The 23,784-nt window shown below is 35.8% G+C and overlaps 3 protein-coding genes across 4 annotated transcripts; 2 read left to right on the top strand and 1 right to left on the bottom strand.

Annotated features, from left to right (window-relative positions):
- Nucleotides 1–11,909: 11,909 nt before the first annotated feature.
- LOC18051795 (proteasome subunit beta type-7-B) lies at nucleotides 11,910–15,666 on the top strand. Its single transcript, XM_006446599.2, has 9 exons — nucleotides 11,910–12,029; nucleotides 12,591–12,751; nucleotides 13,803–13,944; nucleotides 14,088–14,184; nucleotides 14,282–14,351; nucleotides 14,457–14,561; nucleotides 14,888–14,986; nucleotides 15,089–15,176; nucleotides 15,397–15,666. The coding sequence occupies exons 2-9, from the start codon at nucleotides 12,608–12,610 to the stop codon at nucleotides 15,471–15,473; spliced, it is 822 nt and encodes a 273-aa protein (XP_006446662.1). The 5' UTR covers nucleotides 11,910–12,029; nucleotides 12,591–12,607; the 3' UTR covers nucleotides 15,474–15,666.
- A 746-nt stretch (nucleotides 15,667–16,412) lies between these two features.
- On the top strand, nucleotides 16,413–19,650 carry LOC18051794 (ras-related protein RABB1b). 2 transcript variants are annotated; one of them, XM_024191597.1, is made up of 6 exons: nucleotides 16,413–16,937; nucleotides 17,085–17,224; nucleotides 17,639–17,721; nucleotides 18,711–18,915; nucleotides 19,067–19,135; nucleotides 19,379–19,650. In XM_024191597.1, the coding sequence occupies exons 1-6, from the start codon at nucleotides 16,892–16,894 to the stop codon at nucleotides 19,466–19,468; spliced, it is 633 nt and encodes a 210-aa protein (XP_024047365.1). In that variant the 5' UTR covers nucleotides 16,413–16,891; the 3' UTR covers nucleotides 19,469–19,650. The 2 variants fall into 2 exon arrangements, with proteins under 2 accessions (XP_024047365.1, XP_006446660.1); XM_006446597.2 differs by having other exon boundaries at nucleotides 16,422–16,937; nucleotides 19,376–19,650.
- A 223-nt stretch (nucleotides 19,651–19,873) lies between these two features.
- LOC18051793 (pre-rRNA-processing protein esf2) lies at nucleotides 19,874–23,760 on the bottom strand. Its single transcript, XM_006446595.2, has 8 exons — nucleotides 23,547–23,760; nucleotides 23,033–23,445; nucleotides 22,873–22,951; nucleotides 22,589–22,656; nucleotides 22,116–22,205; nucleotides 21,896–22,026; nucleotides 20,513–20,665; nucleotides 19,874–20,431 (listed from the first exon to the last, which is right to left on the bottom strand). Exons 2-8 carry the CDS (start codon nucleotides 23,442–23,444, stop codon nucleotides 20,411–20,413), a joined length of 954 nt encoding a protein of 317 aa, XP_006446658.1. The 5' UTR covers nucleotide 23,445; nucleotides 23,547–23,760; the 3' UTR covers nucleotides 19,874–20,410.
- Between the last annotated feature and the right edge of the window lie 24 nt (nucleotides 23,761–23,784).

The raw sequence follows: 23,784 nt of genomic DNA, 5'->3' as shown, positions 1-23,784 counted from the left end.
CATAAATTTCAAATTTTATCGTATATAAGATAAGAAAAAAAAACAGGGATATTTTTATGGGGGTAAATGTCTATGGGTGAGTTTTGGGATATACATGAAAAATAAATTATAAAACATGGATATTTTTGACATTAGTATACAATTGACTTAATTCAAATTTCTCCATTAAGTAAAAAGCCAAAAAAATTGGCTTATTTTATTAAGTCAAAATTATTTAAAAAGTCTCATTAAGTTATAAAAACAAACACCTCTAATTAACTAAATTAATTAAGTTAAGTCACTTTAAATCATTAAGTTAAAAAACAAATGCCACCTTACTAATGTCAAAAATATCCCTGCTTTATAATTTATTTTTCATGTCTATCCCAAAACTCACCCATAGACATTTACCCCACATAAAAATATCCATGTTTTTTCTTTCTTATATTATATACGATAAAATTTGAAATTTATGGTATTTTATATATTAAAATTCTAAAATAATTATGTATTCACTTGAATATAGTTTTATTTATAAATGTTAAAATATTGTGGTATTTAATATATTATTCATTTGACATTCAAATTTAATAAGGATACAAATGTAAAAGTATATATTTTCAGCTTTTTAAGTTGAAAAAAACAAACAATTTAATACTTATTTTTCGAGATTCAGACGAAAAAACAAACATATTATTCAGATTCAGACATTCAGATCTATTCAGAATTCAGATTAATTCAGGTCTATTTAGATTTCAGACAAAAAAACAAACGCCACCTTAGTAACCAAGAAGATCCTCTAGGACTCCACAACATTATGAGAAGTATTATGTTGCATTTGCCAAATTACAACACCACATCAAAGCACGTAAGTTAACAATGTAAATTTTTTCCTATGAATCTATGAATTGGGAAATACAATTCAAGTTGAAAACTGCAAGTCAGCTTGAAAAGTTTTAACATATCCCATAAAAGAAAAAGAAAAAGCCTATATGCCAGACCAAAATCCTGACCCTTGGCACCTTGGCGACAAGACAATATAGAAAATTCCAAAATTCAATGCACAGGAGAAACAATGTCTTTAAAGCTAGCGAAGATATTATTAAACTACTACTTCAACTAAATTTGAAGCCACTACAGAGAATGTTCGGTTGGTTGGTTGCTCAACCGAAATCGTGCTGCTGATTTTGGATACCGCCATCTTGGATAAGCTCTCTTCCTCCTCTTCCTCAGCCTAATATCTCTCCAAAATCTTCACAGCCTTCTCATAAATCTCATTGTTGCCGTAGGTCTGTAGATTTTCAATCTTCTCTAATCCATTATTTGAGCACAAACATTAACCTCATTATTTATTCTCACTTCCTTGTCAGCCTCATCCACCTTCAAAATGTTCTTGAGACCCTCTAGACAAACTATCACGATCCTTGGGTCCAGATAAAGTAGAAGATCATAGAGCAATTTGATGCAACCTTGGCTCACCAGGAATCTGCAAGAATATGGTACATAAGTGATTCTATCACATAAACATCATTAAAAAAAATGAAAGAAATGTCTATAATATGAACATCACTAAGTGAATACAAGAAACATACTGAATCTGTTCATGAGATCCTCCATACGTGGCATTTCATATAGCTCATGCAACATCCTTCTTGATTTTAAATTCTGCATTTTGAAGAATCACAAGAAGAAGTATGATATTGGCCTCAATAACAACGTATTGAACAAAAGTTCAAAATATTATAATTATGAGTATATTTAAATAGCAATTTCCTCAACATTAAGTAGACTTGACTTTTGAGGAAGTCACATTCCAAAATAGAAAAGACAAGCAAACAATTGTTATTACATGCTATTGGGACCAAAATGGCGGGATGCAACCAAGAAGGAAAAATTAACATACGCATTAAAAAAAAAACTAACATATACATAAACCACTATCTTTGAGTCTTAAGTATTTTCTCTCAAGGGCCTAATTAACAACCTTTAAATTGGAGCAATGATTTAGTATTGGAGGAATGATAAGATGTGCAAGCAAATAATTTAGTAAACTTCACAAATCACAATAACCTCAGTTTAATAAATATCAACCATCAAAGCAATATCAACCATCAAAGCAGAACATAACTCAAAGATCAAGATGACCACTTGTATCCATATCTTTAAATTAAAAAAAGAAAATAAATATATCAAGCATAATGTAAAATGACTCATGATTAGGGGTGGGCATGGGTTGGTTTGGGTTGGATTTTAAGTCAACCCAAACCAAACCATAAAAATTTGGATCCAACCCAAACCAACCCAAATATTTTTAACCCAAACCAAACCAAACCATTTGGGTTTGGTTTGAATTTTATTATCAAAATAATTTTTATTTTAATAAAATTTAATTATATCAAAATTATAATAATTATTAATTTTTATTAATTATTAAATTGATATTAAAATATAAAAAAATATAGTGGATAAAAATTATAAATTTTACAATAACTTAGTCCTTAAATTAAAGAATACTAGAAAATCAAAATAAAGTTTAATCACAAAAATTATTATTTCTCAATAAATAAGAATGTACACTTTAATAATAAACTTTCACAAACATGACATTAACAATCTAATAATAAATTTTGCCACTTGTTATTTATTTAATTATGTAATATTTATTTTTATTTATCATTTTGGTAGTTTTGCATTATGTTGTCTACTTATATGTTTAATTTTAGGGAGATTGCCAGTTTCCCCCCTACAGTAATCAACGTATATTATTTTTCCCCTTTATGCTTTTATAATGGCCAAAAACCCCCATAATAGTATAAGTTTACAATATTACCCTTATTTTCAACTACTCTTTTATTTATATTTATTCTAAATTAAATAAATCACATGAATAGAAACTAAATAAAAAATAAAGCATTAAAAACAAGAAATATATGTTTTGATATGAACAAAAAAATTAATAATAAAATTTTTTTATACTTATTTATTTTGTGAAAATTTTCTTATAATAAATATATAAGAAAATTATTAGTCAAATGATAAAAAAATTATTATAAGAAAACTTGAATGACAAATAAAAATTTATTATAAGATAAATAATAAAATATTTTACCTATACTTTTTACATTTAATTTTAAAATATTATAAAATATTTATTATAAGAAAATGTTCACAAAATAAATAATTATAAGAAAAAATTTTGTAAATAAGAAGAAATTTATGTTATTTCTTCTTAGTAGAGTCTCCTGCTCTTTCTATGATGATCCTTCCATGTCGGAGGAATTATTTTTGTAAATAAGAAAAAAAATTTATGTTATTTACAACAATATTTATTTAATTTAAATTTATTTTTACTGTTATTTTTATTTTCTAACTGTTGACAATTGATCACGCCATAAAAAATTTAATGGTGGTCTTTCACTTATTTGTGTTCATTTATTTTATTTTCATTTATTTCATTTGAAAATTTTGAGTGTTGGGGTTTTGTCCATAACCCATGGGTAAACCATACCCAAACTATAATGAAATGGTTTTCTACATAAAACCCACATCTAACCCATTTTCATGATTTACCCAACCCAAACCATTTAATTTGGTTTGAGTTTGGATAAACCCATGGGTTGTGGGTTTATGCCCACCCCTACTCATGATAACATAAAAATAAAAGCGCGCATGATCTAACATACTAACACAGAGAAAAGATCCTCAAAGTTTCAAAAATGACGAAGGTGGTGGAGCATGGTGGGTGGTGGATCGCTACAAAGCCATATGGTGCGCTAGTTTGCACAATGGTGTCGCACATCGCGAAGGTAGATTGCAAAGATAGTGGAGCTAGTAGTGTCATGGTGATGTCATGCAACAGTAGCAGTACAGAGGCATTGGAGCTAGTAGTGTCGAGGCAGATCACATCATGGTAAAGCTCGAACCATGATTAAACCTGCAAAAACTTGAATGAGAGAAAAATGTAAAAGAGATCTGTGAAAGAGAGATCTATGAAGGAAAGAGCAAAAGTAAAATTTTTTAGTCTTAACAATTTCAAACTCGTATAAACCCAACCTTTATATTGGTTGGACAACATTAAAAAATGGTGCGATCACGTTGTACTATAATGAGGAGTAATTACCAAACATGATATTATAATACTTTAATACTATGATTATTTCTAATACCACACAATGAGAAGTGTCAAATATGTCCTTAAGATATCAAAAGAATATGACTCACAAAAACAAATTTAAGCTTCATTTGGGATACCCCAGCTCCTTTGAGATAGCCTTCACCACCAATATATATAGTTAGTCTTTCCAACTGATACTGAAATAGATCTACCATAATACTTTATCTATAGACTCTAATTTTCTATATCTGGAACACATAAGATATAAATCTAGAAAGAGAAAACTAATCATTGAAAACCCAACAAAAGTACACAACAACCATCTCAGAGATCATGTCCTAGATGGGCACAAAACAGTCATCCTCACACCTTTGGAGAAGGAAGTTGAAACAAAACAACCACCCTCAACATCTAAAGAAGGAGGAAGCTTAAGCAAGGGAAAAAAAAGAAACGTGAGTCATGACTTAATTTCTAATTTGTTGGATTCATTTCAATCCAACAGTAGATTGAAGACAACCTAAAGAATATTAATGGTGCGTTTACTAAACTAAAATCAAAATAGCCTGGAATCAAAATAGGTGAGAATGAAGAATGAGCTATAATAGTAATGGGGAATGGAAATCGGAATAAGTTTTTGCTTTAACCGTAGAAATTGGAATCAGAATCGAAATGAACTAAATTGTTGTTAATGTGTTTACTTTATCTTGGAATTGGAATAAGAATGAGTTACATTGTAACAAATTATTAAAAAGTATTTAACGAACTATCGTCATAATTATTATTTTATATTTTGATTATAGTAATTATTTATTCAAAAATTATTATTTTTAATAATTATCGTTAATAATATATTAATTAATTGTAAAAAATCTTTAATTAATTAATAATAACAATATATTAATTAATTATAATTAAGGAAAAATGGATATTTTTTATTTTGTGGGGGTGGAAGGGCAAAATGGTCATTCCGGGAATGAGAGACTCATTCCCACCACCCCATTGGAAATTAGTCTCTCATTCCCTATACTCAAATTGGTGGGCCTCATGATTTCGATTTCGATTTCGATTCCGATTCCGATTCCGATTCCAAACTCTATTTTGCGAAATAAACGCTATCAATAATTATAATTCTAGATTTTGATTTCTCAATCTATGAAGTAAATGCAACATAAAACCATGTTAAGGAAAGTAATTTGTTAAATACAAAAAGTAATTTATTTTTTAAAGCATCCCAAATAACTCTTTAGTAAATTGGTAACTTACAACTTCTATTACAAAATTACTAGAAGGTATATATTAATTATAATGCACCAATTTGATGGTATGATAAAATTTACTAATGAAATATGATATTAGTTATAGATTTGAATAAATCGGAATGGAACAATTGAATAAATTGGTGGTTATATTTGTACCTGGATTGAACTTAAGAGATGGAAAGCAATGGATAGTAATAGAAAACGTCCTTTTTTTTTTTTAAGTAAAGCTGTTGGGTAATGAGCAAAATCAAATTTCAAGTCCTTTATCTCCATCAATATTTGAATTCAGATAGCCAGTCATATAAAATTACTTAAAAATCATTAGAACAAATCTTTAAAAAAAATAAATCAAATTTAATTATAGTTGTTATAATATCTCATACCGCCAGTGAGAGAAGGTTTGAACTAATTTGATAAATGAAATTGAGATAGATTATATTTCAAAACAAATTGTATTTACTTAATTCTTGATTGTTGGTCTTTTTTTTTTTTTTTTGGTAAAGAGGGGCTCTAAACAGAGCTAAAGAACAACCGAGCGAGAATGGGTCATCCCATAAACATCCTTAAACAAAAAGGATTTAACTCCCAATGGGGGGGTATGGTAGATAGCAAGACCAAGAGGAATGGAGAAAGCTAGGTTCGCCATATAATCAGCTGCGAAATTAGCTTCTCTGTAAATATGGGAGATAGAAACTTGCCAATCCATCTTTAGATAATCCTTGATAGCTTGAATCAGCGGAGCATAGTGATTGATTTCCAACGATGGCTTAGTCACCAACTGCAGCACACAACGACTATCTATTTCCACTTGAAGCTTCCTTACCAGAATTCCAAGCTAGCTGCAACCCTTGATACAAACCCCAAAGCTCCGCAACTGTAATAGAGCAGGAGCCAATCATCATCCCGAAGCCACTAAGCCAGCAACCCATGTGATCACGAATCAATCCCCCAGCAGTAGAAATCCCTCCCCTGTTGTGGGCACCATCAGTGTTCAAAGAGCACCAAGGCCAATCTGGAGGTTTCCAAGAGATCCATCTTGTCACCCTTATGTATCATGTGGTCAGCGGATGAGTATGAATCTTATGCATCTCCGCAGTGCGCGTAAAGACATCCATTAATACAACATTCGGATCCATAGAAGCTTGATTAAAAATGAAATGGTTCCTCCAAAACCAAAGCCTCCAGAGAGCAATGCCAAAGAAAATGGCCCAATTAGAAACACTCCCTAGCCTTCCAACAATCCCCACATTCATACGAAGCCACTCCTGGAGCCGCAAATTGAAAAACTGCTGTCGATTGTTTGCTGGGAGAATCAGGAGCCAAAAATGCTTGACCAAGGCACAGTCCCGCAAGACATGCATAGCATCCTCAGTCATAGCCCCACAGCGGTTGCAAGAGGTTGATACCGGGATGTGACGACGAGCCAATTCGGCCTTTGTTTTCAGCCGATCGTGAAACACTTGCCATAAGAAGATCCGCACACTCTGGGGACCCTTCCAATTCCAAACCATACGCCAAAGCCTGTCATCATGCATGGGGGTATCATTTGAAAGTGCCAAGTAAGCCGAATGAGTAGTGAAATGCCCAGATTTGGAGTGAGCCCAAAACAAGGAATCCGTGCCCTTATCAGGGGACGGGGGATGGAGAGCAACAATCTGAAGAATGATATGAGAAGGAAGAAACTGTTCAAACCGATCCCAGTACCACGAACCATCTTCTTTAACAAAATCAGCCACTTTGCCATTTGAAATATTACTTGGAAGATTGTTGATTGTATATGCTGCAAGAGGGACATCCCTAGTCACCCAAAAGTCCCACCAAAACCAAACGGAATGGCCATCTCCCAAACACCAGCGTCTACTTGCCAGGACTTCACTCTACACATTTCCAAGAGATTTCCACAAGTGGGAACCATAGCGCGTTGGAAGCATAAGTGGTAGATTGTGAATGTCAACCCCATATTTAGAAACAAGGGCCTGAACCCAGAAACTGTTTGGGGATGATATTAGACCCCAAGCAATTTTCATATGAAGAGCACGGTTCATCATAGCCAGAGATTTAAACCCCAACCCCCCAGCTGACTTCGGTTTACAAATATCCTTCCAGCTGATCATGCTAAGGCGTTGATGAGGTGAAGAGCCACTCCAAATAAAACGTCTGCATGCCCGATCAATCCTCTCTCTAATCCCAGCAGGTATAGCAACAGTTTGCATGACGTAAATGGGAATGGCCTGAAGGACCGATTGAGCCAGGGTAATGCGGCCGGCCAGAGACAGATGGGAGGCATTCCAGCCAGAGAGCCGCTTCTCAACTTTATCAACAATATCCTGAAACATGTTATTGGTGACCCGTGTGTGGTGAAAAGGAACCCCAAGATACTTTCCAAGATCCTGTGTGACTGAAAAACCAAGAAGACCCGAGATCTTGGCCATGGCTGCACCCCCTACATTCTTGGAAAAATATAGCAAAGTCTTGTTAACATTGACCTTAGCTTCTGAACTGTAGCAATAAGCATCTAGGACTGCCGAAATAATTCGAGCTTCGGCCAACAGCAGGAGATCATCCGCAAAGAAAAGATGAGAGAATGGGATACCATTATGAGCCAAACGAATCGGTTTCCACTTACCAGCAGTAACGACATTATGAATCCTGTGGCTCAGGCGTTCGATGCAGAGAACAAAAAGATAAGGGGACAAAGGATCACCCTGGCGAATTCCACGAGAAGGCAAGAATTCATCCGTCACTTCACCATTCCACAAAACCCGCATTTGCACTGAGGTAATACAAGCCATTATAACCTGAATGAGATCAAGGGGAAGACGAGCTTCACACAAAGTATCATTGATAAATTCCCAACTAAGGCGATCGTACGCCTTCTCAAGATCAACCTTAATAGCCATAAAACCCTTAGCACTAGTCTTTTTCCTCATGGAGTGGATAACTTCTTTAGCGATCACAATATTTTTCGTGATGTGACGACCAGGAACAAAGCTAGTTTGGTGGGGGCCAATCAATTGAGGTAAGATCGATTGGAGCCGATTGGTAATAATCTTAGTTATGGTCTTGTAAGCTACATTGCAAAGAGAGATAGGGCCGTACAACTTCAACGAAGAGGGATTCTCAATCTTTGGGATGAGCGCAATCAAAGTGGCATTTAGATCCCCAGGCAAGCGTTTATGCTGAAAAACTTCTTTCACTAAGCAGTAAAGAGATGAGCCAACTGTATCCCACTGAGTTTGATAGAAAATGGCATGGAGGTCATCCGGACCCAGGGCCTTGAGCGGGTGCATGCCAAAGATAGTTTTTTTGATTTTATCATCATCCACCTGCCCATGAAGATATTGAAGCTCATCATCATCAATAAAAGGAAAAGAGTGCGGATGCGGATATGCCCGAAAATGTGGAGAATCGCAAGAATACAAGGATAAGTAGAACTGAATCACATGAGCCTTTATTTCTTCTTTATCATAAATCCAAGAACCCGCATTATTTTGAATGGCTGTAATATGATTACGACGCCTTCTAGATAAAGTTTTCTGATGGTAGTAGGAAGTGTTACGATCACCTAAGAGGAGCCAGTCTTTGCGCGACTTTTGAAGCCAGAAAATCTCTTCCTGAGTAAGCACTTCTTCAAGTTCGGTTTTCAATTTTAATTCAAGCTCTAGAAGCCCTTGTGAGGTATACTTCTCCAAAGCTCGCTGAATTCCCCCCAGCCGAGCCAATAAACGTCGTTTCCGCCAAAAAATATTCCCAAAATGCTGCCTATTCCATTCCATGACTTTAACCCGAAAAAGATTAGCCGCCTCCAGATAGGTGACATTCCGATCCCATGAATTGGCCACAAAATCCTTGAAGCCATCATTCGTGAGCCAAGCAGCCTGAAAACGAAACGGCCGAGAATCTAAGTTCCTCGGAGGAGTAATATTCTCATTCACTAGAAGCGGCCTATGGTCAGAAATAAATTTCGGGAGGTGAAGAACAGTAGAGGCAACATAAGTCTGAGCCCAATCTCCATTACAAATAACCCTATCAAGGCGTTTGAAGAGGTTGCCGTGAGACCAAGTGAAACGAGGCCCATGAAAACGAAGGTCATGCATGCAGTGACTATGAAACCAAGACTGAAAAAGTTTGCACGCCCCTGTGCCCGTCGGAGATCCTCATTTCTTCTTTGAATTATACAAAATAGTATTAAAATCCCCACCTAACAGCCAAGGACCCTGGACAGTAAGAGCAACATTTGCCAACTCATTCCAAAGGTGTCTCCTGATGCTCGGATTAGGACTAGCGTAAATAGCCGTCATCCAAGTTAGAAGGTTATTGTTCCTTGAAATCTTGAGGTGAATGAATTGAGAGTGGTTCTCCACAATTTCAACATCGAATAAATTTTTCCACAGAACCCAAATGCCGCCAGAGAAGCCAACAGCTTCCACTCGGTGAGATTTGTCGAAACCACTTTTCTTGATGAAATTATCTGCCTTAGAACCACTTATTCGAGGTTCCATTAGCACCACCATTGCAGGCTTGTAATTATTAACCAAAGCCGAAAAAGAACGACGAAAGGACGGTGAAGCAGCACCTTGAGCGTTCCAAAACATAGTTGTAGTACACATAACAAAGATTTTAGAGGAAAGCCGGGGAAATACTAAAACAGCCCTATGGCTTCAGCATCATCAGCCATAAAAGTATCAGACACCCCTGAAGTATCTTCATTAGTTAAACACAGCCTCCTACCCGCAACTGCTGAGTCAAGCTCCCCAAAAGTTCCTCCCCGTATATTAGGACTATTCATTCCATCCTCATCAGGGGGCTCTTTACTACAAACCTGGGCCAAGACTCCCTCGGACAGATGTTCATGGTGAGGCTGAGAATGGGGAAGTTGTAGCGAAGGGTTAGGGAAAGAAACAACACTGTGATTTAAAGGGTTAAGGGTTACATGAACAGGGATCGAGGAAGCAACCATTGTATTGGGAAGGGCGTGCATGCCATGCATGGAGCTACAAGGAACATCAGAGGTGGCACAAGGTTCAGGCATGGTAAGAATCTTGAGATTTTCATGCATGCCTTGCATGGCTAGGGTAGGACTATGTGGTTGGGAAGTTTGGCCACGGCTATGGTTATTTGGGTTGACGTTTTCAGCTATGGATTTGTTTGACAGAGCTGAGATCTTTTTGGTAGGATATTTCCGCATAAGTTGACTCACTTGTTTCTTTTTCATGCTTTTTGATTTAGGGGCTAAAATGTTGGGGTTCTCTAATATTGGCTCTAGCGTTTCCTGATGAATTACTGAAGTATCATCCTAATTCTGTGGTGCAGTTTCCTCATCCATTACTTTGCCTAAAACATCAAACCGTGACTCATTAACTGTCAGCCCATGTTGCTTCTGAACCGAGACCTTATGAGAAACCCTTTCTGAAAATCTACGAGGGCGAGGTTTATGGGTTACCACCATTCACGATCCAAACTTAGACTCATTTTGGTTAGAACCCTCCCCAACCACCATATCCCGGTTTGCAGCATCAGGGCAAGAAGTTGGCAATTCAACTTCCACAGGAGTGACACCACCATCAGGGCAAGCCTCTTGATAATGGTCAAATTTGCCACAGCAAAAACATATCAATGGCAGATTTTCATACTCCACCTTCTGGACTCTTCCCTCAAAATTGAATTGAGAAACCAGCGGCTTTGCAAGGTCCAACTGAACCGCAATGCGAGCAAATTTTCCTCTTTGGGCTGCAGCAGTGAGGTAGTCTATCTTAATAACCGGACCAACAATTTGCCCTAACCGCCAAATGATAGTTTTATGATAAAAGTGAATATTCATTCTGAAAGCGGACCAGGTAGTAGTCATTCGCCAAGTCAATGATGGAGAAACCCATTGTAGAACCCCAAAGTTTCTTCAAACGCTCGCTGATAACTCTATATCCCAAGTTACGTCCAAGGGTTTTAACAATAACTGAGTTTGCCCAAGGTTTTGCTAGTCGGTCATGAACTCTCTGTGAGAAGGCAATATAAGGCATAGATTCGTCCTCCTTACAACAAACATCCTCCTCTTCCAGTTCCCACTCATCACTCATGCCAAAAACTACCTTTGCAGAGCCCGCGTTCGCCTCCATGGCGATATCACGGTAGGATAAGGGCGTGGGGTTATCTCCGTCAGCCCCTTCAACCCTAAACTTTGTCTTTTTGGTGAAACGATCGCTTGCTAGTGGCGGTGGAGAGACCTTCCCGTAGCTCATTAGGGTTTTTTTCTTTGATTGTTGGTCTTTGCGCGAACTATGATTTTCTTTTGTATTTATTTCTAATAATCACTTATTACTCATACATTTTCATAGTTACTCATATATTTTTATTTAATATCTATCTATTATTCATAATAAGAATACACCTGGAAATAGCCTTCATCCAACCCAAATATATTAATAATAGAGCTAATATATAAGTATACTGAAACAAATCTTCGAAGTCAAGAGTAAAAATAGAATATAGCCTTTTTATGGGGACTAATATGAAAGCAAAATTTCTTGCCTTCTCTCTTTATTGGTCTTAACAAAAATCGAAGGGGCGATCCTTTCTTTCGTTTTAAGTTTTTAAGACTCGAAGTCGCTCGCTGTCGCTCGCTGTCGCTGCTGCTCTCCAAAGCTCACGCCTTGTTTTCATTCCAGTGGGATCAATCTCAGGTGATCTTTTTGGTTTTCGTTACTGAAACCTAGCACGTTTCTTTTTGTTTGATTTCAGTAAGATTTTAACCTTAACTACTGTTGATGCATTAAATGTTAATTAAGGGATGAGTGTAGAACTAAGTGTAGTATAAAAAAGTTTGTAATAGGATCAAAACCCTAAATTATTTTCCTTCAACTATATTTACAGTGCAATCAATTTAGTATGGGAAGTTGAAAAATTGAAAATGGTATTGTATTGGAAGTAGTTTTCTTGTTTTTGGTAGCAAGATCTGCTTTCAAGTAGCCGATTTAGTGTTTCCTTTCTTCTGAACAAGTTAGGGGTTGGTTTTAAATGAATTGTTATAATTTGTTCCTAATGTATTAGAATTGGTTCAAGGGTTTGGTATAACGTTAAGGATAATTTTTTCACTATTCAACAGGGTTAATAATTCCTAATTTAATCAATAAAATTACTCTGCCATGGAATCCCCTTGGCGCTTTTAGCTATTTTGTTCAGCTATCTTGTGTTATTAATGTGGTGGTCTGTGAGGTGAAAAACTAATATGCTAATTGACATAGGTTGAAGAAAGTTTAAAATGTCAAACTCTGCAATAGATGTTCCTTCCAGGGGTGGATTTAGTTTTGATCTCTGCCGGCGGAATGATATGCTTGCAAAGAAGGGTGTCAACCTTCCATCTTTCCGAAAGACGGGGACGACCATTGTTGGGTTGATTTTCCAGGTATCACCCTCTATCTTTGTTTTCCCTTGTGAAATTATATACGAGCTATTCTACAGTCTTTTAAGTCTATTACCTCTGTGTAAAGTGTGAAAAAACTTAAGATATGTGTATGTCTACACCTAAACTTGATGCTAGGTCTACTGTAATACTTCCCTAAATTGATGTCTCCTTTAGATATGTTTGTAAAATTAATGGAAGGTACTATGTTGGGAACTTAAGAAGTTTGGTTCTCATTCTTTAGTGACACATGTGCATTCAACTGTCCTCTTTTTGGGCTTCACGGGCGACATTCTGATTTATGTATGTCACACAGCGGGTTAAGCGAAGTTCAAAGTAAGCACCTAGGAAAATCTATTAGTGAACTCTCTTCATAGATATTTGGTGATTTGGTAATTAGACCCTCTTGTGGAGCCTTTCCGGGCGTTCCTGAAATGCTTTTGCCTAGTTGATCTTCTTCTTTGTTGTAAAGTTGTATCCAGTTTCTCTCTCTTTTTTTTTTAATTGCTTGTTCTATCTAGTTGAGCAGTAATCACTTTTTCATCAATTAGTTGTATACAGGAAATGATCTGTATAACTTTGTCTTTCTAAATAATTGTTTTTGTAAAGCTACTTCTACTTTTAAATAACTCCTTTTGGTGTTATATACAAAGATGCTGAGGCACTTGATTAGTTTGGTGTCTTAGCTTAAAAATATTGCAGTAAATGATTGGTTCAAGGACGATGAAGAATGTATAAAGGAATTACTTCAGACTTCCACTAGAAAGAAGTTATAATGAGATGAAATATGAAAGTGGAATATATGTATTTGTTATCATGTCAATGTGTTCTTTAGAGTGGATTGCCATTATAAATGGGGGGATTTTTTGACGTTTTCCTTGAAAATGATTGCCAACTAGCGTGGCCTATGGTTTTACGGTACTTGACACTTTCTCAAATTATAAGGATAAAAATATGCACGCTTTTGCAGCAAATCCATCCTGTTAGATAATGCTCCTATCAAAACAGTTCCGAAATTATTATCTTATTCTTATCTTTCCATTTTTTTTCATAGGATGGCGTCATTCTTGGGGCAGATACCAGAGCAACTGAAGGACCCATAGTTTGCGATAAGAATTGTGAGAAAATTCATTACATGGCTCCAAACATATATTGTTGTGGTGCAGGAACTGCTGCTGACACAGAGGCTGTAACTGGTACTTCTATGATTGAGTTTAATTAACTTGCCATTGCTAGATTGCGGTTGTATTGTTTATCAACTCTTGTTGAAACAAATGATGTAGTTTATTATTTTCATATTACTTTAGTTAACACATTGTAAAATTTTTTGGTTTCCTAGACATGGTCAGCTCACAGCTGCAGTTACATCGTTATCATACTGGTAGAGAGTCAAGGGTTGTTACAGCACTGACTCTTCTCAAGAAGCACCTTTTCAAGTTAAGTTCGTTCCATTTCCATTGTTGAGTTATTAGCAATATATATTTGGATAGTCTTTAAGAGTGCGTGATTCTGATTGGTTTTTTCTCTTTCCAGCTACCAAGGTTATGTGCAAGCTGCTTTGGTTCTTGGTGGAGTTGATTGCACTGGACCTCATCTTCACACAGTTAGTTTTCTTCTTCTTGCGGAATTGTCAGAAACGATGATGATTCTTTGTACTATTTAACAAATATCTTAGGCAAAATGCTGATGGCCATGGTTAATTTTGCAGATATATCCACATGGTTCAACTGACACTTTGCCATTTGCGACAATGGGTTCTGGTTCTCTTGCTGCCATGGCTATGTTTGAATCAAAATACAAAGAAGGCCTGACTGTAAGTTTGCCTGTTATAATCTCTTTTTTCATAAGTGCTGTGAGGATGTTTTTTCATGTTTAATTCACTTTACTGTTTATGATCATCTCACGAACTTTTAGTTCTCTGGAAAAGATTTTGAAGTATACTTAGATGTTGCCATCAAGTGGTCTAAGTTAATGCAAATATGTTTTGATCAAACGATGCTCCTGTTACATTTGGGTTTCATTTATTTATTTGCAAGTGGTAACTTTTACACCATGACTTGTGTCAGTATTGTTTCATAAAATAAAAATAAAAGTTGTCGATTTCACTTTGAATCTGAGTTGCTGATTTTATCTTTGCAGAAAGATGAGGGAATACAGCTAGTTGTGGACGCCATTTGCTCTGGTATATTCAATGACTTGGGAAGTGGAAGCAATGTTGATGTCTGTGTAATTACCAAGGTTTGTTGCTACTCATCAGTCTATGGTTGATATTTTGTAAATGATGTGTTATCTTTTGCTCATCTTAATGTGAGGTTCTCCCATTAATGAACATTGGTGCAGGGGCACAAAGAGTACCTGAGGAACCACCTTTTGCCAAATCCTCGCACCTTTGTCAATGCCAAAGGCTATTCTTTCCCTAAGAAGACAGGTCAGTAATGGGTTTCCCAGTTGTATGTAGTACATAATGCTTTCTAATCAGTGACCATTATCATTGCTTTGACTTGGCATTGTCATATAAGAATTAGTTGATTTAATTTTTCTACTGTTGGACATCCAAGTTTTTAGTGCATCCAAAACAATTACGATAAATAATCTGGAAAAAAAAATTAGTTTGATTAATTTGTTTCAATTTCTCTGTTTCTTTACAGAGGTCCTCTTGACGAAGATCACCCCGCTGAGGGAAAGGGTGGAAGTGGTTGAGGGAGGAGATGCAATGGAAGAGTGAAAGATCAGAAGAGCACAAGGCTGAAATCAGAGTATAGTTTACAATTCCTGGTTTAGAAACTGGAATGATATTTTTTAAAATTTTACATTTTCCGGAATTGGGTTCGCACATGACTACTTGTGGATTATGTTATTTAGCTTTGTGTTCAGTTGATGGTTGTGTTGATGGAATTCATTTGCGGTTTCATTATGAACTAGCGTTGTCTTGCATTAACCGAGAATTCCGTAATCTGAACTTTTAAAATCTCTCTCTTTATTTCGATATTTTCTTCTTAATAAAACTGCGTAGACAGTTCAGTGAAAAGATTTTCAAAGTTTTGGAATATATAATTAGGTATTACAGCGATTTGCCCACCCTCTAATCTAGCCTTTGGGATCAGTAAATCAACAACTGCAAGTACACAATCCCTTTTTCAAGAATATATAGTATAATCAATAAGCCAAACAATAAGATATTAAAAAAATAAATAAAACAGTGATCATGCAATTTTTTTATAATTGGCTTCTTGGGATTAAAAAATTGAACAAATATCATGGGTCTTTTAATTTATATAAATTGGGCTACAGGGAAAACTCATGTCCTCAACAACTTTGAGATTCAAGTCTCTTTGCAGGCTAGTATTGGGACTTGACTTGCCTCCCTGTAAAAATGGGGATGGTTGGCTCTGTAGAATCGATTTTTCTCTTATATTACTAGTAAGGACAAATCTCCCTTTAGTTTAGTAAGGATTAATAATCGAGTTGTACTGTAATCGAATTACTTAGGCTAAAGACCTGATTGATTTCTGATTGTAAATATTAAGAATTGTATTATATTAGTGTATATATATATATAAAACAAAAAGGTCTATCTATTTAGCATAACTCAAAAGGTTAATTCTTAATGCAAACGAGATCAACGGTACTTGAAAATAACAAGAATATCTCAAAGACTTGCATTGTACATGCGCGGCGCCATATGAATTACAACGAAAGGAAAAATAAGATTTTATTATCCATCCATCAGTGCACGCCTGCACGGGCACGGCAAGGTACTCTCTGTCAGTAAAGAACTAAGATTGGGGGCTTTAAGGAAGGAAGGCATCCAGAAGTCTGGAGACTCTCGAAGACTCAAAGCTCTGAGGGGGAAAAAATAATAATAATAATAATAATAATAAAATGAAATAGTTAGAAAAGAGACAATCAGACAAAGCGTGTCGGTGAGGGTGAGCAAATAGGTCACGGTGTCCGCACACATTCCCTATTCCTCTGCTTTTTGGTAAATCGTAAGAAATCAAGTTTTCAAATATTATTACATTACACGACGTATAATAAGCATATCAGCAGCAGGCAGCGGCGTCTTCTTCGTCTTTTATTGTTGTTGAGTTGAGTTGAGTTGAGAGACAGAGTTCATCTAAAAGAAACAACAGCAACAACAACATGTCGTACGATTATCTGTTCAAGTACATAATCATCGGAGACACTGGTAACAAACTAGTTTACTTTAAAAGTCTTTCTTTTTTCAACCTCCAATCCAAAACCCTAATAATAATAATAAGTAGCTCATTTTTTTTTAAAATTTTGTTTTGTTTCAAGGATTAATGATTAATAAACATAATAATGATGCGTGCAGGAGTAGGGAAATCATGCTTGCTATTGCAATTCACGGACAAGAGGTTTCAGCCCGTTCATGATTTGACCATCGGCGTTGAATTCGGTGCTCGCATGGTCACCATCGATGGTCGCCCCATCAAGCTCCAGATTTGGGACACCGTCTGTTCTTCTCCTTCTCCATCTCTTTTTTTTTTTATATAAAAAAAAAACATATTTCCCACTCAATCAATTCAAATGGCCCCGTGCCGCCCCCACTTTGTTTTACAAAATTTTGTTAAGTTTATTAAATTTCTCTGATTAAGCTTCATATTCTTACGAGTTTGTGGGTTAGCCTAGCTAATTTGGTTGTTATGCTATTCCTTCCTTCGGAGAATTAAAATTTTATTTTCTAAGCCTAAGAGAGGGAGAGCTGCTACTGTTATTGTATACATATCATGCCTGCCTTTGTGCTGTAACATCTTTGTTAGCTGTATTGTGTTCATCACTTGCTTGTTAGCCAAATTTCAACTCTTAGCTGTTATTTGTCTTTTCATGTTCTTTAGTCAAGAATCTTTCTTTTGGTCTCTGCTTCAGGCTGGCCAAGAATCTTTCAGATCTATCACAAGATCTTATTACAGAGGAGCGGCTGGGGCACTTCTGGTTTATGATATTACAAGGTATGACCCTGAGCCTGATCTTCAATCAATCCCTGAAGTGCATGAAATACTTACAAAAGAGATCGGCCATTATTGAATACTTATCATATAAATGGACGATAAAATTAATATAATTTTTTTGATATGTATTGAAAGAGAGAGAGAGAGAGAGATCCTTCGGAGATCATGTCTTTTATAACCAACAGTGCTGGCTCTCCAGGACTAGTAGCATGGAAACTATCATTGTATAGAAGGGTAAGAATCATGCGACCTCCACACTTCAATTCTTCAGACCGAAATTTGAGAAATGCTGAGAAATCACTCTTAAATTGATCCAAAAATGCTCTATGGATATCAAATTCACTCATTGGCTCTTTAGGCATCTGATAAAGCATTAAATCAAGGGAGCTGATTAGTCAAGATGATTAACAAATTCTTGAATTTGAAATTTTTTAAGTGATAATTTGATTTAATAGATATTAGATAAAAATATTCTAATATTTTTATTAGAATATTAAAAAACAGAATAAGGTCCCCTCGCCCGCATCGTTTATTGTCAAAATAACTTTGTTTTCCATTAACATATTATCTATATATATTTACAATTTGTGCTCTTACTGTGAATATACGTATCAAATTATGTAGTACAAAATGTGTAGTCAGCATAATTTAAAAATCTATAGTTACTTACACATTTTGAAAATATATCAATTTTTTCTAGTGAGGGCATCTGATCTTCATTAGTTGTTTGTATTGCAAAATAATTTATGTTATGATTATGGGGCATGATGTATCTGGAAGTTGTTGACAGAAATAATGTGAAGTTATTAACATAAATAATGTGCATGATATATGATATGTGAATGATTACTCTTCCGTAACTGGCATTTGAGGAGGTGGACAGCTTTTATTGGATACATTCCATGCCCTCACCTCATATCACAGGCTGCTTTTTCCATACAATAATTGGTTTTTCTTGAACTCAAATCCAAAGCTCTTCTGACATCCAGGAGAGAGACATTTAATCATCTATCAAGCTGGCTGGAGGATGCGCGGCAGCATGCTAATCCCAACATGTCAATCATGCTCGTTGGTAACAAGTGTGATCTTGCTCATCGGAGGGCTGTTAGCAAGGAGGAAGGCGAACAGTTTGCAAAGGAGAATGGGCTTCTGTTTCTGGAAGCATCTGCAAGAACAGCTCAGAATGTTGAGGAGGTGATGTAACCCAACTAATATAATGAGCGGGCTTTTATATATTTTTAAATGGCTTGATAATCGTGAGCTCTGATGTGAATTTTGAAATATTGTTATAAATGGTCTATTTCTTTTGTTAATGAAATGAATCTCATATAATCATGTTCTACAGGCTTTTATAAAGACTGCTGCAAAGATCCTTCAAAATATTCAGGAAGGAGCACTTGATGCAGTAAATGATGTAAGCCATCTTAATTCCTGTCAAATTGGATGAACCTCTCATTTTGGAATTATAATGGTTTCAGTGTGGATTGTGATTATCCTGTTGTTATGTATTTTAAAAGTCTAAAAGAAAGAAAAACACACTATCTATGGTGATGAATTATTAAGAGCTGATAATGACATTCCAACTAAGCACTTCTGATATGGATTGTTTATTGTTAATGCATCTGACACGGTGTTTTGTTTTAATTATATTCAGCAGTCTGGAATTAAGGTTGGGTACGGACGCAGCCAAGGACCATCAGGTGCAAGAGATGGAACCGTTTCACAGAGAGGTGGATGTTGCAGTTAAATTCATACAAATGTGGATTCTGTATTTCATCCTTTTCAGCAATTTATATAGGCCTTACCCATAACTTGGATATATCAGTCAAGTAATGTCACGCAAAACCTGTGAAGGATATTGAATGTATAGATCTTATCTCACTAGTTCTTCAAACTAAATGATTCATCTCCGTTTGAGCGTTTGTTTCACATGATTGTTTCATTCTCCTAGTTATTAAGCACTCCTATAATCTTTAATTTAGTTTTATTTTCTTTGGTAACATTTAAGTGAATAGTTCGCAAAACCGGTGTTCCTAATTTTTTTTTTTATTTCCACTTAATGGCAGTGCCCGCCTTTCCTGTCTGTCCAAAATGTCAAGGTATAAGAACGCTTTAGATGCTGCATTTTGAAACATTAAAATTGAGGCAAAGCAACTATAAATGGACCTTTAATGAGCCAGATTATATCAAGATTGCAATAACAACATATTTTTACCATGTCCGCACAACAAGATGACTTGCAAATACCCAGTACTTACTAGAGCTTCATAATAGGGGGGGCGATAATGCACAGATCTATAAGACAAAAACAATCAAAATTTCATGATACATCATCTTTTACAGTTTTGGAGATTGAAGATGTAGAACCTGCCCTTCTTTAAACTCTTAGTTCCCAAAGAAAGTTTCCAACAGAAGAACATTCTTATTGGATACTGTTTTCGTCAATTATGATCTGGGCCTACTGATGATCAGGCAAATATTTCAAATTGACACTGCCAGATATTGTAGGAAAGATTCAAAACTCCGCAATATGGCTATGTGCCCACAGATGATAATTTAAAATTTTCATTAACGGGACTTCCAAACACATGCAGGTCACATGCAGGTTCTGATATCATGCGCCAAATATTCTTGGATTCAGTATTTCACTTCAGGCTCTTCTTCAATAGTAAATGATTTGAAACTTTAATCACTGAGGACCCCCAAACACCTACAACCACAAGTGAGATTTTACAAAACAGAGCATTGAAATTATATTAAATTTGTCGTCTATCAAGAAAATGGAACTCACCCCAGCCAGGATGTCTTTTGAGAGTCTAGGTTTGCTTGGTGCTGCATTCTCTGCAACTGGCTTTTTCTGTGGAAAATGACGAATCACCTTTGTCACCTGCTCGCTACCAGGGAGCTCAGGGTGGGTTTGAGACTCTTGCTGCACCTTTTGCTTCTGTTTGAAAAGAAAAGGACAGTAGGTGTGGAATTATATGAATGTCCTTTAAAATGATGATGCTCTTTCACAAAGCAATAATAAGCAAAACTTACAATAACCGACCTTCACAGTTAAATTAACATTTCAGTCATAATACATCTACAACTGAGAGCACATTGTGTAAGATAAAATAATAAATCATCTAAATTTATTTGTCATTAACATAAATTTACAAGACCTCGCCGGACATTGAAGAAGAAAACAGTTCCATTTGCAGATTCACAAATAAAACATGAGGTTCAAAGTTAGCGAGAGTCCAAAGATTCTGAGGGAGTTCATATAAATCTCTACATTGTCCCCCAAACTATGTTATTCTTCAACTTGAACAAGATAGAGACACTCAAGAAGCAACATAAACACCAGCTAAGTATAAAAAGAAGTGTATAAGATGAAGATGCCACAGAAAAGAGATCTAAAACATGGAGACATAAAACAATAAATGCAACAAAATACACAGAAAAAGCGGGAGAGTTAACTTCAAATGATTGTTCACCAATTTTGCACATGGACATATTAATCAGTGTTATCATTTTACAACATTATCACTTGTCTACAGTATATACATCCATATGGACATGCTCAAAGCATGACCGCATGAAGATGCCGTGAATATCACTTGTTAGCAAGAAGTCCATTAGCATCGCCAAGCAGGTAAGACTTCACCAGGTAAAGTCATTGGTAGATTTGCATCAATGCTAGAGTATTCCTCAGTTATTATAAATTTTAAATTTGTGTGATAAGACATACGAAATTGAATATTCCTCCAAAATCAGCACACGTCTACAATCAAGGACCTAAAATTTGTCATTTATTTTTTACTATCTTTATTTTCCCTCTCCAAGTTACAAACTTGGTGTGCAAAGATATTCACACTCATAGAGGACAAGTTATAACTCCATCCTTTGTAAACAACTTCGAGTTAACGAGTAGGACAATTCAGCTAACTGTAGTTTTGAAATGGTCAGCCTCATTTGATTTCATAAAGTAGAGATAATCCACTAGGATAAATGTTCTTTGAAGATATCCATGCTATTCATTATAAATTAGAGCTAAGCAAGAATACCAGCTAAAGACATAAATGCATCCAATGCTTAAACAACAGAAGCTATGACTCAAAACTGTATCAATTTGATAGAAATATAACAAAGAAGGATCCCGGATTGTGGAAGAAGTATAAATGTTGCTCACCTTCTTTAATCGTTCTTCTATAGAACTCAATGCACGGGACTTGTCAACTTTAGAAAGATAGAAATCTCGCTCCCTCTTTGCAGCAGAAATTTCTAAGGCTAGTCTCTGCTCTCGAACGGCATTCTTGTACGCTGCAGTGAGAAAATTTCAAGTTCGACATGTGATATAGACTGCCGAACATCTGAAGGACATAAAAGAAAAACACTTCACATGCTCTTACCAATTTCTGCAGTAAGATCGTCCCATTTGAATTTACTTAGATACTTGATATTCCAAAGATCATAATAAAATGAGGACCTTTTCTTTCCACCTAAACATCAATAGCAAGTTAATGTACTGAAGAAGAATTTAACCATTTGACTTAGTCACAAACGAAAGAATACAAGAAACAATGTGGGAAATACACAAGCTCAAACAAACGAATCCTCAAAAAAATTAAAGTATGAAACAAGACGTGCAGCTTAACCGGGTAAAAGGGAAAGGAACAAAATACAGAGAAGCAGGAAAACATAGTGCGAAAAATAAAAACTTAAAACAAATCAATTTTGCTGTTTCTCAACAAAAAAAAAAAGGCGCTAATTTCTGATTTATTTTTTAAAAACAAGCAAAAAATCAACACCTATCAGATTTCGTGTTATTTTGGAATCATAAAAGTTGAAACTACAAGAATAATTCCAGCTAATGTATCCATACCAATTTGTTCACCATTTAGCATATTAGCAACCCTCTTTGCAACACCTTTCTTGGTGAACTCAACCCACCTACACCATATAAAAAGGACAGTCATACGAATATGAGCAGGTAACAATAACTTAATGCATCTTTATAAAGCCTACGCAAAAACTAAAGAAATAATTCAACGACAAATTCCGGCTACTGGAGGGAAATAAAAGACCATTAAACTCTATAAATTCTTTGACATCAAGCTGCAGCAGTTGCACACATTGGTTAAAGCAAATTAATCCAATAACACATACCCTTCTGAAAATCCTTGATCTTGAAACCCACCATCTCGCTTACGATTTTCTCGTTTACGAAGTACTCTGGTTGAAGGATCTGTATCATGAAATAGATCATCTTCAGTTAATTAGCCACAGGACTGAACTCATGATACCAAAACTGAAATAAAAACAAGACCTTCAGGGGCAAGATAAATCCGTTGTATTTCTCCATACTGAGAGAGGATCTGACGCAGCTTCACAGGATCCATATGGGGAGGAATCCGACTCAAGTAGCAAATCCCACGCTGATCAGCTTTAGCAGCTTCCTCTAATAAGCGCTGCTTCTTTTTACTTTTACTATGTTTTGAATTTTTTTCATTTAATTCCTCCTGCTTCCCTTCCTCCATTAAATTCACCTCTTTTTCTTTCCCAATCATGTCAGCTTCCCCTATTTCCTCAACATTAGATTTTAGATTATTTTCTACTCGACTTGCTTCTTCTTCTTCTTCATCGGTCTTCCCAGTCTCCTTAACAAAAAAATTTTCCTTTTTCTTCCTCTGCTTTCTCTCACTCCTTTCACATGATTTTGGATTTCCCTTCTCACCCATTCTGTTTATTGAATTAATAAACTTACTGAGCCTTTAAAGCGTACAAAGATACATATAATTATACGACTAATCTTTAAAAAATAAAATTACTAATATACTCACAGTTTGTTTTAGGATTTAAAGAAAGCAACAGAAATTGATGAGTGGAAACGAGTCACGCGAGCGAGCAGCAGGAACACGAACCCGTGGCGGCGGAGTGACTGGCTCGCAGCAATGGTGGTTACGTTTGAAAGCGCCGGCTGCTCGGTCCCAGTGTTACAATTTTTGCGAGAGAAGGGTTTGCCATCTGCGATTTTCGAATTATTGCACGTTGTTGTAATCGTTCTGGGTTTTGACTTTT

This window comes from Citrus clementina, unplaced genomic scaffold (assembly GCF_000493195.1).
Source record: "Citrus clementina cultivar Clemenules unplaced genomic scaffold, Citrus_clementina_v1.0 scaffold_2, whole genome shotgun sequence".
Classification (NCBI taxonomy): Eukaryota; Viridiplantae; Streptophyta; class Magnoliopsida; order Sapindales; family Rutaceae; genus Citrus; species Citrus x clementina.
The sequence above is the reverse complement of the archived record's forward strand: the minus strand, read 5'-3'. Positions and strand labels throughout refer to the sequence as shown.